Here is a 15,724-nt window from a genome sequence, read left to right on the forward strand (position 1 = left end):
AATATTTTACATATCTTTATTTCAGACTGTTTTTTCCTCCTTCTCTTGATGTCTAGTTTTTTCATATTGTTCAGATTGATAAATAGTGGCTCCTCCAGAAGCGGCAGTACATCATACCCATGATGCATTGCGTGACCAGCCAGTTGAGCGAGGGCGACCTAAATTCAGGTATATTGTTCAAATGGTTTTGTTTAGGCATTAGGTTTAATGGTTTATAGGATTAGGTTATAGGTTTATAGGATTATGGTTAAGTTTAGGTATGGATTTGAGTTCAGGATAAGGACCTGAGAGGGTGTTTAGCCAATGAGATGGCTTGACCTCAAAGTAACACCCAGGTTCAGAGCTACAGTAGAAGACACTGGGTACTGTTTCAGGACCCATAAACCATCTAGTATATGAGAGAGTTTGTTATACTAGTGTATACCTGGCCCTGCGTGCTGGGTCTGAGCGGGCGGCTTCTGGGGAACCACTCATTCAATTGACTTCACAGTGGACATGGCACCGCAGTACACCTCTTCTTACATTCACACAACTCCTCTCCCCACCACCCCCAGCCCCCTACTCCATAATGCAACAGTTTGTCCCCCCCGGATCCCAGCCCCAGTGCATTGACTTTATTTGTGCGTGTGAGTGTGTGTGCGCGCGTGCATTTCGTGTTGCATTTTGTGTTGGCGACGGGCACCTTTGCATTGACTTTACATGCAATTGTGCCGCATGATGAGTGATCAGACCGACTTCACACTCGGCAGTGCACTCCGCTGTAGCCTGTGGCGTCATCGGTGCACATATCAGTATGAAGACGATCGGTTGGCGGTTCTCGAGATACACTCACTCACTGACAGAGATTTGTGGAATTCTTAGTTGGATTGCCCGCCCTAGTATAAATGGTGCTACTGGCCATCACTGTGAGTATGTGTATGTCTCTTCACAGACGTGTGGGAATGCCTGAGTACTTACAAAGTCCTTCTCCAGTTTCTCCAGCTCCTGCTTGTAGCTCTTCAGTCGGGTGCTGTACATGGCTCTGCTCTGGATGGGGATCTCACGCACCTCCAGGTCCATCTGCTCCACCTACAGCACCAACCAATCATTGCATTAACCACTTACGGCTTTATACTTTGTCGTATGACAGTGGCACTTAAACGTAGCGAAAATGACGCTCTAGTCTACATTGTAGAGCGTCATTGTAGAGTCTACAAGCTCATGACGTGTTGTGACGTGTCGTGAGCTTGTAGACTCTACAATGACGTACATAGGCTATTTTCTCTCATTTTGAAAATGTTCCCCTATAATGACATGCCCAAAATAGGGACGTTTTTATGCGAGAGCTTCTGGGAACTCAGATTAGGTTGAAAGAGGCTAACTTGGTTCATTTTCACTTTTCCAATTGGTGACATGGTCATCGGGGCTTACAGTTGCATTAAGCCTAATTGATTACTCCGTAGTAAGACGGCATAGCTTGTCGACAAGAACCGATTTTCAAGGTAACAAGGCACCACGTTGTTAGCTTGAAATTCCGTTATTGTCGGCAAGGAACATAAATTAAGCTTGCGTCATACAGTCATTTAAGCTTTACACTGGGAAGCACAAAAAAAGACGCAAAATGGACGATCACAATTCATTTCACATCAATGTTAAGTCACAGTAGTACGTGTGTAAGTTTTAAGATCATTTATTCACAGCTGCTCAAAACTTTACACTTCCCTACTTTAGTAACCATATTTATTCTAAGAAGTCACTTTAATGATGCCAAATGTTGGCATCCGTGGAAAAATAAAAGATGCAGTCAACACAGACTTGTTGACAGTTGTGGAAATGTTCGACATTTTGAAATGAGGTACTTCAGTGACATTAACTTTAATTTATTCCGATGTTTGTGTAAAAAAAAAAGAAATGCACCTAACAAAACTGCTAGATCCTAGTGCCACGTAACTTTGATAAAAAAATGTTGTCAGGCAAAACCGTGCATCTGTAAATACACAATCAAAATCTGAGGACCCTTCACTGTAAAAGACGCACGCAGGGGCCCGAACAATGTTGTACAGCGTGAAGTCAAAGTAACATCTGACGTATGGCTAGACAGGCCTCCAACGGCACGTCTGGTAGGAAACTAATAACTGTGACATAATAAGACAACTGCGACAACAATTTGTCTGTCAGTTGACTTTGCTCATTTTTTAAAATGAGACGTGCACACCGGCACCTCAAGATAATGGCATGAAATGTGTCACGGGATGTCACTTAAAGAGGAAATTACTGGAAATGTAATCACGCCAGTAGCGAAGTGGAAGCCTCCCCTCTGCCATATGAAGTGTATGTGTGTGTGTGTGTGTGTGTGTGTGTGTGTGTGTGTGTGTGTGTGTGTGTGTGTGTGTGTGTGTGTGTGTGTGTGTGTGTGATATCATGTCACCGGCAGGATAATACAGGTGCCGTTCGTCTGGCGCCGGTTGGAAACAATCGTCCCCTCCCCCACCCTTGTGTAAAATTCATTATTTAGGAAATGGGAAGAGCAGAAAATTACTGATCAAAGACGTACCAACTCTCTGACTTCTTCAAGCTGTTTGTCGACATTTAGAACCAGCTGCGTCTTCTCTTCTGAAAGGGGGGGAAAAACACACAGACACACACACACACACACACACACACACACACACACACACACACACACACAAAAAACACAGCAACATATTGATCAGTCGACGGAGCAGCAGTGCTTCATGACAACAACCAAACTCCCCCGCAATGGAGAGAGAGAGAGAGAGAGAAAACAACACACGAGGACGCATTTGAAGATATATTTACACATTCTCTCAGCACAACGAGCCCACATTTGATGTCTCTTATTTATTGGCGTGTACGAGAGGGCCTTTGTTGGGGGCTGTGTTGAGGAGCGGCACTGAGACACCTCGTGCCTGACTCAAAGGGAGAGGGAGGTGTCAGCTTTGCTCGCTTGCCAGAAGTCTTGAGTCCCACTCAGGATGACTAAAGCGCTGTTCGGCGCCTCACCCCGTGGCTGCACTTCACATTACCCGTTGAAACTCATTAGGACTTGCCAATGTTCCTTAAGATGCCTGTACGTGTGTGTGTGTGTGTGTGTGTGTGTGTGTGTGTGTGTGTGTGTGTGTGTGTGTGTGTGTGTGTGTGTGTGTGTGCGCGCCCACTCTGTGCTGTGCTGAACATTGTTGATGTATGAGGTAGCGTGAGTAACGTTATAAAGGTACCACTTGATTGTTTTAACAAAATAAACCCCATTTCAGAACTAGTGAGAATAGCAGATCTATAAGCGTTGCATTCTGATATTGTACTATTTTAGTTTTTGACAAATTTCCGTCAATGACATGCCCACAATAGGGACACCATGATTAATGTGGTTAACGGATGACAGCAGAGATTAGGCTACATTCACGAGTCTATACACATTTTTGTCATCATCTAGAGATGGAGAGGGCCACTATATTTCCACACTCACTCCAGAGGGCCAAGTTGCATATACTGTCGGGCAGAAACTTCTCATCTCCATATTTTAACGTTTTTCGTAAATTAATGCCGTACTTCAAAATTCACACAAGGACCGCAGCCAACGTAACACAAAAGTAGCAAAATTAGCTGATCTACAAGCTCAAAACACGTCGAGGCGTTTTGAGCTTGTAGATCTGCTATTTTTGCTATTCGAATTGGAATCCTGATTTATTTTTTGCTATTCTTGAATTGGAATCCTGAAAAGTTACATTTTTATTTCATTGCAAATGCATTTAGTTATACTTATGTTAACTAAGAACTTAAATACAAATACATTGGACATAACAAAGTATTTTAATACTAGTCAAGCGAGTCATGTTTGCATGTTTGGAATTGTAACAGCTGAAATCAATAATATATCAGTATTCTGATATTAAACTGCGGGCCACATTAAGTGAAGGTGGGGGCCGCATGAGGCCCCCGGGCCGCCAGCTGCCCATGTATGATCTAGTCTAGAGCAAATGTTTTCCTTTTGTGTTTAGGTACCCGTTTGATCTATATGGTGGGGTGTGTAAGATTTGAAAAGTGGTTCTCTACTAATCTCCTATATTGTATGCGTCAACAATAGCGTTACACTATGGCTTTTTCCAAAATGTGAACATTGTGAGCATGCCCACATAAATTAAAGGCATCCTGATGTGCTTGAGAAACGGGAGTTGAAGAGAATTTAGAAAATGTCATAATCCATCATACAGGACTAGTCATTACAACTCAAATCCTATCAAATGTTTTGCAGCTTCCGTCTGTTTACCTGTGTCACATACTCAGACATTTTCAATAAATCGCCATGTAGCCAAGAGTACAGAATATGGGCTTTTAAATTCTTTGCATTTAACTCCATTAGTTAAGATGTTGCTCATGCTTGTATAGCTATGACTGACCCAAGAATGATACCAAAATTAGAATTTCACCTGGTTTGTACGCTCGGTCCCAACAACAACTAGCTGTGCTATTCCTTACACCAGGGGTCTTCAATGTTATTCAGCCCAAGGACCCCCTAGCTGAGAGAGAGATGAAGCAGGGACCCCCACTACATATTGTATAAAACTGTGCTGCAGATTAAACTTTTTCATAGATAGTTGGATTCATGCTAAGGTGTATTTTCAACAGTGTGTAGGCGAGGCGTTGTGAGCTTGTATATCTGCTATTTTCGGCTAGTGTTCCCCATCATAGAAAGATTTGGCGGACCCCCTGTGTAGTAACTCTGAGGAGTCGGACCCCCTAGGGGTCCCGGACCCCCTGTTGAAGACCCCTGCCTTACACCTAACCGGTCCAAAGTAGTTTGAACTAACTTTTTGAGTGACTCATCCTGCAATCTGCCAACAACATTATGAGATATCTTGTTGTTGGCCTGAGGATGGTGTTGGAGGAGAGAGGTCACGGCATCACTCAAATGGTTAGGAGGATGAATGGGCTGAACCCAGTTTCATGCTGAGCCACCCATTACAGTACATTTTCAGATATCTTACGTGCAATGTGAAAACACTGTTCTAAGGGTGAGGCTCGATTAAAGGCCATTGGTTCAACAAAATCAATAGGGCTCATCCATCGGAGGTCATGAATGCGCTTTAGCAAGTTTCATGGCAATCCGCCATGTTACCACACCATTACCACTGTGTAACTGCGTGTCTTCTTCACAGGTCTCCCTAAAAAAATCGATCAGATGCCTGCAGTTTATTCAGGACACTGCTGCTCGAGTCCTTACTAAAACCAAGAAAGTGGATATCACTCCAGTTCTTACAGTAGGTCTTTACACTCTCCCTCTCTATTAAAATACTTTATTTCAAAATACAACTGTTGGTTTTAGGGGTGCAGCAGTTAATCAAAGTAATCGATTATAAAAATTAAATAAATCAAAAATGTAATAAAACTAGAAGTTCGGGCCGCTACGCGGCCCGAACGTCTAGCGTGACGCGTCGTTCACTTTGCAGTGCCACCTTACAGGCACCTCACAGTGTGAGAGAGAGTTTTGTGCTCTCCTAAATCCACGGCAGGCTTTGAAAGTACCCACTTCAGAAAGAGGTGACGTGCATCACCTCTCCAATGACCAAAACCCACTATGGAAGCCGTCAAACTGGTGCGATCTGACGGCATCCTAGAATTTATAGGTAGGATGTGATGTCATGCGTGATGTCATGCTGTCGTGAGATTACGTCACACTGGCGTGATGTCAGATTACGTCACACTGGCCACATACAACGTACGTACATACTGACAACCAATGGCGCAGGATTCAAATTGTATATATAGATAATCAGTCCCTAATTTGGGTATGTCATTATGTTATATTAAAATTGGCTTAAGGCGGGCCAGTGAACCACTCACGCTCAAGTCACTATGACTTGGCCATGACCATATAAGGAGTTCCCAATGCAGCTACGACCAAATATGGAGTGTGTTGTCTAACCTCAATGTGTCATCATGGCATCAGGCGCAAACAAATCAGTCAGCTCTATACATGGGCATAAAAGAGGCCATGCCCATATATGGGCATATACCGATGACATAAGGGATCTCCATATATGGGCATAAATGGGACAAGGACTAACAGATACTATAACAAGGGAACCAGGAGACCTGGTACTGCCAGACCCCTAGTGGTTGAAATCTGAATGGCCGGACTTTGCATGACGAGTCATGCGAAGTCACGTCATGCGAGGTCCCTTCTATTCCCATGTATGGACGAAAGGGGGACAAAAGATGGACAGACATTTATGCCCATGTATGGACGAAATAGGGACAAAGCCTCATGTAGGCCGACCCTCTGGGTCTGGCAAAAATATACTAAAAGTTTAAACAAATTGTTAAAATAGCAGATCTACAAGCTCACCACCGGTCATGATGCGACATGTAGTAAGCTTGTAGACCTAAAAAAATGTCTTGGGACAACACTGCTGTGCGACTATGTATAAAATTGGGCGTAGGTGGTTAATCGATTCGCTGATATATATATAATATATATATTTTTTTTAACTGTGCTTCTCGATTATTCGATTAATCGCTAAGAAAATACAGAATCTTCATCACTCTCCTCCTCTGCCTCCATCAGCCATTTTCTTTTTTTTCCTTTGTTTTTTTTGTGCACGGTTGTTTCTAGACAAGGCCCATGGCGTGGCGGGTGGAATTATCTAACGGGTCTGGGTCTCCAATCTCACCAGCTCCAGAAGAAAAACCTACTGCCCAGTTTGGAAGGCTCTAGTTTTTTATCAATGACTGGGTTGGGCTCAGGGCGTGGCCGAGAATGGTATGGATTCTCAGGGAGGGGCCGATCTGTAGACACCTTGGTCACCTTGGACAGGTCTCCCAGGCCGGGTCTCTCCCAGCCCAACTTATCCAGGACACAGTTGTCAAACACCCGCTGCTCCGTGCGGCAGCGGCGCAGCTCGGTGAGGTTGGAATAATCCAAACAGGTCCAGTATTCGGTGAACGACTCCACACAGTTCCCCTTGATTTGCCTGAAGAAGTTGATTGCACATTCATTGACTTTCCTCCCTTCCTCTAGACACTTCCTGGGGTCCTTCTCTTCCCAGCGGCAGAGCATGAACTCCTTGTTGGGTTTATCACACTGGGAACCATAGTGATGTGCAGCAGCCTTCAGTACTGCGGATGACACATTCACCTCGTCCACTTTCAGCTCCTGCAGGGTGGGCAGCTCCCCCGTGGTCGGCATGGCGGACCCCCTTGTTAGACCACAACTAACGTGGAAAAGTCAAATTCCACTGCTATAAACACAGCCAATGTCCTCCACTGACTCTGGACTGACTGTCTCGTTGGCTGCGGTCCTAATGTCACTACGATGATGTCAGGTAGTGTCAGGCATCTCCACATATGGAGCGGGCTCTCTCCGCTATGCCCAAATCTGGGACTGTGACATCAGCCCTAGACGTTACGGTTATCTCCATGTATGGAGTTCCGGCCTGCGTCGCTGGAACTGTTGAGATCGCTGTCGGTGCCTCCGGGCCGTCTGGCGGGGACCGCCGCCTGGGCCTGGAGTATCTTCTCCTGCCGGATGGATCCCGGTCTAATGAAGAGGAACTATGTCTGGAACGGTCACGTCGCCGGCCAGCGTTCCGTTCTGGAGAGTAACTCAGACCACTGAGGTGCTCGGCGGGATCACGGTAATCTTCATCACTCTCCTCCTCTGCCTCTTTCAGCCTTTTTTTTTCTTATCCCACGATTTTGTAACCCAATTTTTTACACCCAGTGCCAATTGTCTATGTAATCCTGGGCACTACCTTCCCTCTGCCAACCTAGGGAGGCCAGGGCCGAAGCTTATGCCTCCTTCAATGCATGAGAGCCAACTGACCTTCTTATCACCTGACAGGGGGGAGTTTCCCTGGTTGGACGTAGCGCGTGGAAGGAACACTTATTCCAACCAGTTCCTTTCCCCTCCATCAGGCGCCCCGGCTGGCCAGTGGGAGGCAGTATAGTGACCAGGATTACTCTCACTTTGTGAGGGTACCTACCCTAGGGGACACCGGGGATAACATGCAAACTCCACACAGAAAGGCCCTTTCGCCAACCCCACCCCCCAGGGTATGGCCACTGATGACGCGGACGAGAGAACTGGCCCCCGGAACCCACAACCATGCCACAATATCCACAAGCCTTACAGGAGTTGCAGATGATTCCTTTCTTGGGGTTGACATGCAGGTCAGTTTCAGGGTTGTCACACTTAGGGCACAACACAAATTTTCTGATGAACCCATCAAGCACGCCCTGTAACTTGTTGGCCTCGTGGGAGCCATTGAGAATGTAGCGGTCCTTCTCCGCGTCACACATGAATAGAGCACCGAGTTCACAAGCAATAAACTCGGCTACGTATGTTGGAGGCCTGTTCAATGCCTTTGCAACATCAACCATGTTGACAATGACCGTCATGATTTCATTCCCTTTGCCTTCAACCTTGAGAATCAGAGGGGGCATCTTGTAGAGTTGGAACAGGTCTGACACGCTGCGATTGACGTTGATAGACATGCTTTTTGGCTGATGTAACAAAATAACAAAATCAGATCTCGAAAGACGCTTTCAGTGGATTCTTCGGTGACAATATGTATCGTAATATGTATTCGGTGGAGCCTTTATATACTGTTGGCTGCTGTCCTAATGTCACTACGATGATGTCAGGTAGTGTCAGGCATCAACATATATGGAGCGGGCTATCTCTGCTATGCCCAAATCTGGGACTATGACATCAGCCCTAGACATTACGTTTTTTTTTGTTTTGTTAAGTTTTTTTAAGCACAGGATAAAAATATACATTTCCGTTCAAATATATGGGCTGCTTCATTATTTTTTTTCAAAAACAAAAAACAAAAAGACAGACATATACAGGTGCGTCAATTGTTACAGGTATAATGCATAGTTTTCTATGCATTTCGTTTTTTGGGGGGGGTTTGACCCCCAATTTTTTGGGGCCATATGTGTCCCTTATTTCAATCTCTGGGAGTTGGCAACCGTAACCTTGCCATACCTTAGCTTTTGCTGAACTGATGCCACTGGACATACACACAAAATAAACAGGTACAGTGAAAAGAATATTATGTCAAAATGTACATTTTCTTATAACATTAACAATGTGTAGTGTGTAATGTCATAATTGTTATAAAGCATTGAGTACTTATGAGTGCTTAAAACTTTAATTGTAGTGTTATAAGCAGATTATAATGCATTATACTACATACTAGGCTTTAAGTAAATTGTTACTAAAGCTTCTTTTCTGTATTATCCTAAGGATAAATATCAGTCGACCGGAAATCTTTTGAATGATAATAAATAACTAAAAAGTGATGTGGTCTTTGAAAAGTTTTTGCCATATATTTAGTGGATGCGAGTCAGGGTTCCTCCTCCTGTGGATTTAGGAAGAGGTCCACTTAACCAAGCTGTGAACCATCTCCATTTCCTGCCTCACAAGTCACAGAACCTCAAGTCAAGTACTTCCGTTTTTTTTTTTTATCCAGTTACATTTTGGACATCTTTCCCAGATGTGACTGCTCAGCTGACAGCAATTTAGAAAGAAATTTACTGGGTCAGCTATCACTGGTGAAACCTTTCAGTCCACCGCCGTTCGATAAATAATTACCAGCATTTTCAATAATTGAAATGCAGACTTGACAAAACTTCCAGCTCAAAGACGAATCACAAGGCTATCAGTGGTGGGATAGCAAGAGAAAAAAACTAAAAAAGAAAAAAAGAAAAAAACACAGAACCAAGATCTTCATTTCTCAGGCCTTGTGGGTCTACGTTGCCTTTTGCCAGTCCTCAAATTCATTTTTAACCCATTAAGACCTGAAGCCGATTCTATTAATGTCTTCTAAATCCCAACAGTATTCTGAAAAAACGTAGGTTTCTATATCATTGGTGCTCAAACTTTTTCATGTCAAGGAATCCCAAAATTATATTTATTTGGCCGCCGAACCCTCATCTCAAAATATTTTGTTCCGGGGACCCCCCAGAAGCAAAGATTTTAGTTAAAAATATTCGCTTTAAAACTATATATATATATTCAAAGAAAAAAAATAGCAGATCTACAAGCTCGTAGTGCAGTGCGGCACTTGGTGCCGCGCTATGAGCTTGTAGATCTACTATTTTTGAATAGCCAAAGTGTAAAATAATGCTTTTTTAGCTCAAATCAAAGTGACACAGATGCGTTCCAGGTCTTACCGGGTTAAAACCTGTGTCCAACCTCACAGCCTACACAGTAAACAGCCAGAGGCGATTCTCTGCAAGGTGAGACGGTGCTCATTCTCTGTGCGGATTCGGGGCCTGAGAGGTAAGGGCCGTGAAATATGCATGGATATTTACTGGGACTACAGCCTGACCGACGGACACATCGGACGGACAGACGGAGCAAGAGTTTTGTAAACAGGGTGCAGGACAGGTGAAAAAAAAAGAGATGAGGCTGGGCATGGCCGAGTGAAGATTTCTATTTCATCTGCACTCAATATTTATGCACCGTTGATTGACAGGCTCCTCTCTAAGTCTTTTCCATACATATTCCTAACAAGAGGGGAGAGAGAATTTACTTTCAGGTTTAAGGATGCGCATTCCATTGTCTTCTTGTTCCAACCTTTCCTTAGACCATACGTTTTGGTGGAGGCGGGCAAACGGAACAAAATAAATATCCAAACACGCTTTCATTTGATTCTTGCATGAATGTACATGCAGTCAAAGACTGTCATGTGGGCATTTTATTTCTCATGATGCCCAGTTCATCATCAGAACAGAATGCTAGTGAGACAAGCAGCAGCAACAATGACAAAATGCCCTTTGTGTGTTGCTGCTGTCTCTGAGGGCTTTTGAGCCAAGGGCAAAATTGATACATCATTCAGAATAGAGGAGTGGGTAAAAAACAAAAGCAGAGAAAGGTCTTAATCAGCAATAAGAGAAGAGAATATATTTGAGAGCAAACTATTCTGCCGGTAGCCGAGGACACAGGACAATGACTTTATGATTGATTTTACTGGCTTTGTACATGCATTCAGTGCTTATTTGACACAGTCACCGGAGGGTGACAGGAGGCGACGTGGAATAGCTCCATGGAAGTTGAGCTATCGCGTTTCTGCAAAATGACTGTATTGAGTAAGTATTGTGAAATTTGGGAGGTAAGCTCAAGTTTGAGCCCACAAGCAGAAGACGCCTGGTGTTTGTCCCAATTATGAGCAGTACCAAGCAGTGTACACAGCTTGCAGAAAAGAGCCAACCTGCAGATTGCAAACAAACAACACTGTTGCACTGTTGTAATTGTGCCGTGTAAACAAGCACTGTAAATGAAAAGAAGTGTGCAAAAACGAAACAAGGGGTGATGGTGCGATTCGAATAGCCTGCGCAGTATCTAATATGCCCTATTTTGGGCTTGTCATTATATGTGAAAGCTGTAAAAAAAGAAATAATAATAATAATGATAATAAAAATTGTAAGAAAGAAAACCTAACTATTTTCAAAATAATTTAAACTGCTCTAAAACAGCAAGATTTTCAAAAATAGAATATCAGCTATTTTCCCAATATGGCTTTATCAGCCATACAACTAGCCAGACTACAACATATCAATAAATGATTGAAGAGTTGATAAGCCAGAAGATAACCACAAAACTCTTTATGAGCAACAAGTTGGATAAAGTAAGGGCACTAGTTCTACTCAACATATTTAGTAAGAATGTGTGCGTAAATGTGGTTGGTAGCATTAGTAGTAGTAGTTATATATAGTTGTCAACTAACTAAACGTATATATAGTTGTCAACTTGTCAACTAACTAAAGTGAAAAGAAAAGGATTTAATTCTGTCTGGAACTTTCACTGGGGCATCTGGAAATGCACAACTACTATCACAGCTGGTCAAACGTATGCTATGCTTTCTGGTTAAGGTGTTGGACTACATTAGTGATGCAGAGTGTATCTCTGTAAGGGGATACAGTAATCATCATAGAGCATGACATGCAAAAAATTGTAAATACCATGTATTGTTTGAAGTCTGACACAAAGTATGCTGGTGAAAGTGACTTAGTCTTAGGCACTAACAAAAAATAATCAAGGTATTATCTGAGATTCAAAATAAACAACAAAAAAGGTTTAATGTCATATTGGGCGACAGTCGAGTATAAAAGTCATGTTTGGTTCAAGTAAAAGTAAGCTCAAGGGACAGTATGAACCACTCAAATACAGGAGATCTAGTCTTGATCTGGCCTGAACATAAGCCACACAAGAACTCAGAGCCTCCGGGCTTGGCTTTGGTCTTTCTTCCCTGCGGCTCAACTCAGACATTCTCATGATGCTGTGGATCTACAAGCTTCTTGCTGATCCCATGAACCTGGCCATGTTACTCAAGCTGTTTCACAGGGAGCACAAAGACAATATCACCCAGGGAAACTTTGAGTGCCACTCATCAACTTGCTTGTTAGCTAACGCAACAACTGCAGCTTGAGAACTATAAAGAATGCTGGGAGAGCATAAACAAATAAATGCAATTAAAACTGCCTGTGACGCTTCAAGCATGCATGCCCCACAATTTCAAACAGTAACTAGACGCGTCGCAATTCCGGGGAAATTGCAGAGTGTGGTTGCGCCGACGCCGGTCGCGGGTCGCGGCCGCCGGGACTCGAGGAATAGGCCGGGAGGAATAACGTCGGAGGCTGCGCCAATTACATTGTCACGTCTCTCATGAGATCGCTTGCGTTTCATTTTGAAAGGATCGATCCACCCCGAAATAATGTTTTTGCATCAAACGGTTACATTTTGCGCATTTGTGGCGCCCCCTATGGGTCAAAGTGGAAATGCTTTTGGGAATTTGTTGAGTAAACCACCCTCGACATGTGATTTGAATTTGGGATTGACCGGACGTTTCGTTCGTGATTTCTGGCATTTTTGGTAAAACGGGCCCCTCCCGCTAACTTTGGAAGCCATTTACGGACGAACGGTAAGGTCTATGAAAATGCCGTTTGGATATGTTTACCGCATGGGCTCAGAGATCATGTGTACCGATTTGTGCGAGATTTGGAAAAAAATTGTAGGAAAAGGAGCAAAAAGTGTGTTTTGAAGAAAATTCAAAATGGCGGAAAATCTATCCTGACGCAAATGGGCCTATATGGGGAGATGCGTAATGACCCAAGGAATTGATTGTGGGTTTAACATTGCAAATTACAACATGATGACTCATCATGTTGTAATTTGCAATGTTAAACCCAAAATCAATCCTCCAGTTCAAGGCAACACAGAAAGGGGGGAACTTTTTTCTTATTTCCACACAACTCCTTTATGCTATATTAATGACATAGTTAAATATTGAAAATGGGTGGATTTCCCCTTTAACTGCTTAAAGTCTACCTATGAGCTTTTCACAAATACACCTGGAAGAGCAAGTCTCTCCATTCACGGTTATTTCTCTGCAGAGAACTTGTTGATGCAGAGCAAGAGGAAACACTTCAACCAGTCTGTCATGCCAGCTCAACCTCAGCAACATTTAAGCCTGATTTATATTACGAAAACGGCAGAGCTGTGACACATTGTGTGCTTGTAGATCTGCTATTCAGTGTGCATACTTTTATTGCTAGTGTTGATGATTTCTTGTATGTTACTGTATTGTCTTCATGAATTGAATACACAGGTCCACAATGGAAACGAGCCATTAGGGCTTTTTGTGTTATCGTACCAGTGCATTATTTTGCAAACTGTTAATAAAGCATTCAATCAATCAATCAATCAATAACAACAGCAGGCATTGGGAGTTTGTAGCTGACCTTTGACAGAGTAAGAAGCCTTCAAGCCAGTGACACATATCACCACCCAAAAACAGGATGTCCATATAGTATTAGATGTGCTACAAGAGTTTGAGTGCTCTGTGTGGTGAGAAGAAACTGGGTTACAACTACAGGGGCACTCTGAAATAAAGAACAGACCACATGAGGACTTTTAAGTAATTCACTGTGTGCAGTTGTGTTATTAGCCAGGAAACTGTTCTGTTTTGTGGTGTGGTAGGAAGGCAACAAAAGATGAGGGATGCTGGCAGACACAACAAACAACTAAAGAGGATTGAACTGAAAAGGTGAACGTATAAACCGCTATAATATGAAACATAATGTACCTGGGAAACCAGCTAAAACAAGATCACACAATAACCTACATACACAATGCTTTTGTAAGATCATACGTTAGTGCAGGTCGATATGGCTTTAATATTATGATATTCATGGTCCAAAGGTCAATATTCATTAGACTATAGACCAATTATTTGTTTACTAACATTGAGCCTGGACGCACAGGTGATTGTTTCACGCAATCAATTCCCAACCTGTTTCGGGGTGCACTGGTTTCAGCACACCCCAACCCCCTCTTGTGTGTGTTGGCTAGTGAGACGCGTCCTAACGAGACCTGATATAATGGGTTTCGTTGCGCGCATACTGGCTGCACGCAGCCAGTATGACGTCGTCTGTTAAGGGGTCTATAGAGACATTTACAAAGTGGAAATCAGGGTAAATAGTATGAAACCTATTAGTCAACAAACAACATGGTGAATGTCATTTGTCAACATTTAGCTACCCTGAATTTCAAAGTTACAAGGTGGTCTTTATTGTTACGTCTTGTGTACCGGTCCGGTAGATAAGTATAATATTTATGTTAGCTTTGTTTGTTTGTTAAATAGAGTGCACACTAAAGGTGGCCATACACTACGAGATAATCGGGCTAAAAAACAACCCTCCCGAGTATCGGGGGGGCGTGTCTACCCCAGCCTAGATCGGGGGCGAATCTCGGGCATAAACATCGTCTAGTGTGAGGGTTGAAAGATCCAATCTGAACCCTCCCGAGTTGCTCACAAGACGATCGCGGCCACTCCGATCACGTTCAAAATAGTTTGATATTTCGAGTGAAAACCCCTCCCCTCGGGTGAACCCCCCCTCCCCCCTTTTTTTGTCATCATCAAAATCATTTTAAAAAATGTTTGATATTTATCTGGATCGCTACTGAACACCTGGCGCGGGTCGGATCGAGAGAAATACGGCCGCTGTTCCAACACCGCAGTGACACACACACACACACACACACACACACACACACACACACACACACACACACACACACACACACACACACACACACACACACACACACACACACTGGCGCGGGTCGGATCGAGAGAAATACGGCCGCTGTTCCAACACCGCAATGACACACACACACACACACACACACACACACACACACACACACACACACACACACACACACACACACACACACACACACACACACACACACACAGTTTATGTAGGATGGACAACCATGTGCAGCTGCGGTGGATCCATGTTTTATATTAAAATACATTATTTTGATAATGATTTTATTATTTTCATTTTAAAATATGGACTGACAGTCCTATAGGCTATTATTATATCTATAATGTCCATAGAGAATATATCCCCACCTGAAAGATGCTTATTAAACTTTATAACTTGCCTGGTACCATTCCATGCTTCATCTTGCCGTCTAAAATTATATTCCTTGGCTTGCAAACATCCAAAACGTGTGTAGCCGATGAAACACAACGGCTTTGCATTGATGACACCAGGTATAAGAAAGTCATGAGCGCACTGGCCAATACAAACTAATAGGCGAGTGCGCTCTGGTCTATGGCTCTGGTGCGCAATTTCCGAACGCACTGCTGCTGTCAAATGTGTCCATATTCATCTTTAAATGCCCTGTTTTCAGCACTGTCTG

General features: G+C 43.3%; 2 protein-coding genes across 3 annotated transcripts in view; both read right to left on the reverse strand.

Moving 5' to 3' along the window:
• vti1a (vesicle transport through interaction with t-SNAREs 1A) overlaps positions 1-15,724 on the reverse strand; it is a 185,151-nt gene that overhangs the window by 161,908 nt on the left and 7,519 nt on the right. For both annotated transcript variants that reach the window (XM_084078710.1, XM_084078711.1), the window contains exons 2-3: positions 2,534-2,592; positions 958-1,068 (exon numbers count right to left, since the gene is read on the reverse strand). In XM_084078710.1, the coding sequence (XP_083934836.1) occupies positions 958-1,068; positions 2,534-2,592 (170 nt within the window). The remainder of the gene's footprint in view (positions 1-957; positions 1,069-2,533; positions 2,593-15,724) is intronic.
• Positions 6,668-7,269, reverse strand: LOC311060508 (NADH dehydrogenase [ubiquinone] 1 alpha subcomplex subunit 8-like; the record flags this gene model as incomplete). The annotated part of the gene is made up of 1 exon (XM_084078712.1): positions 6,668-7,269. The coding sequence occupies exon 1, from the start codon at positions 7,184-7,186 to the stop codon at positions 6,668-6,670; it is 519 nt and encodes a 172-aa protein (XP_083934838.1). The 5' UTR covers positions 7,187-7,269.

This window comes from Gymnoscopelus microlampas, assembly GCF_963454915.1.
Source record: "Gymnoscopelus microlampas genome assembly, chromosome: 14".
Classification (NCBI taxonomy): Eukaryota; Metazoa; Chordata; class Actinopteri; order Myctophiformes; family Myctophidae; genus Gymnoscopelus; species Gymnoscopelus microlampas.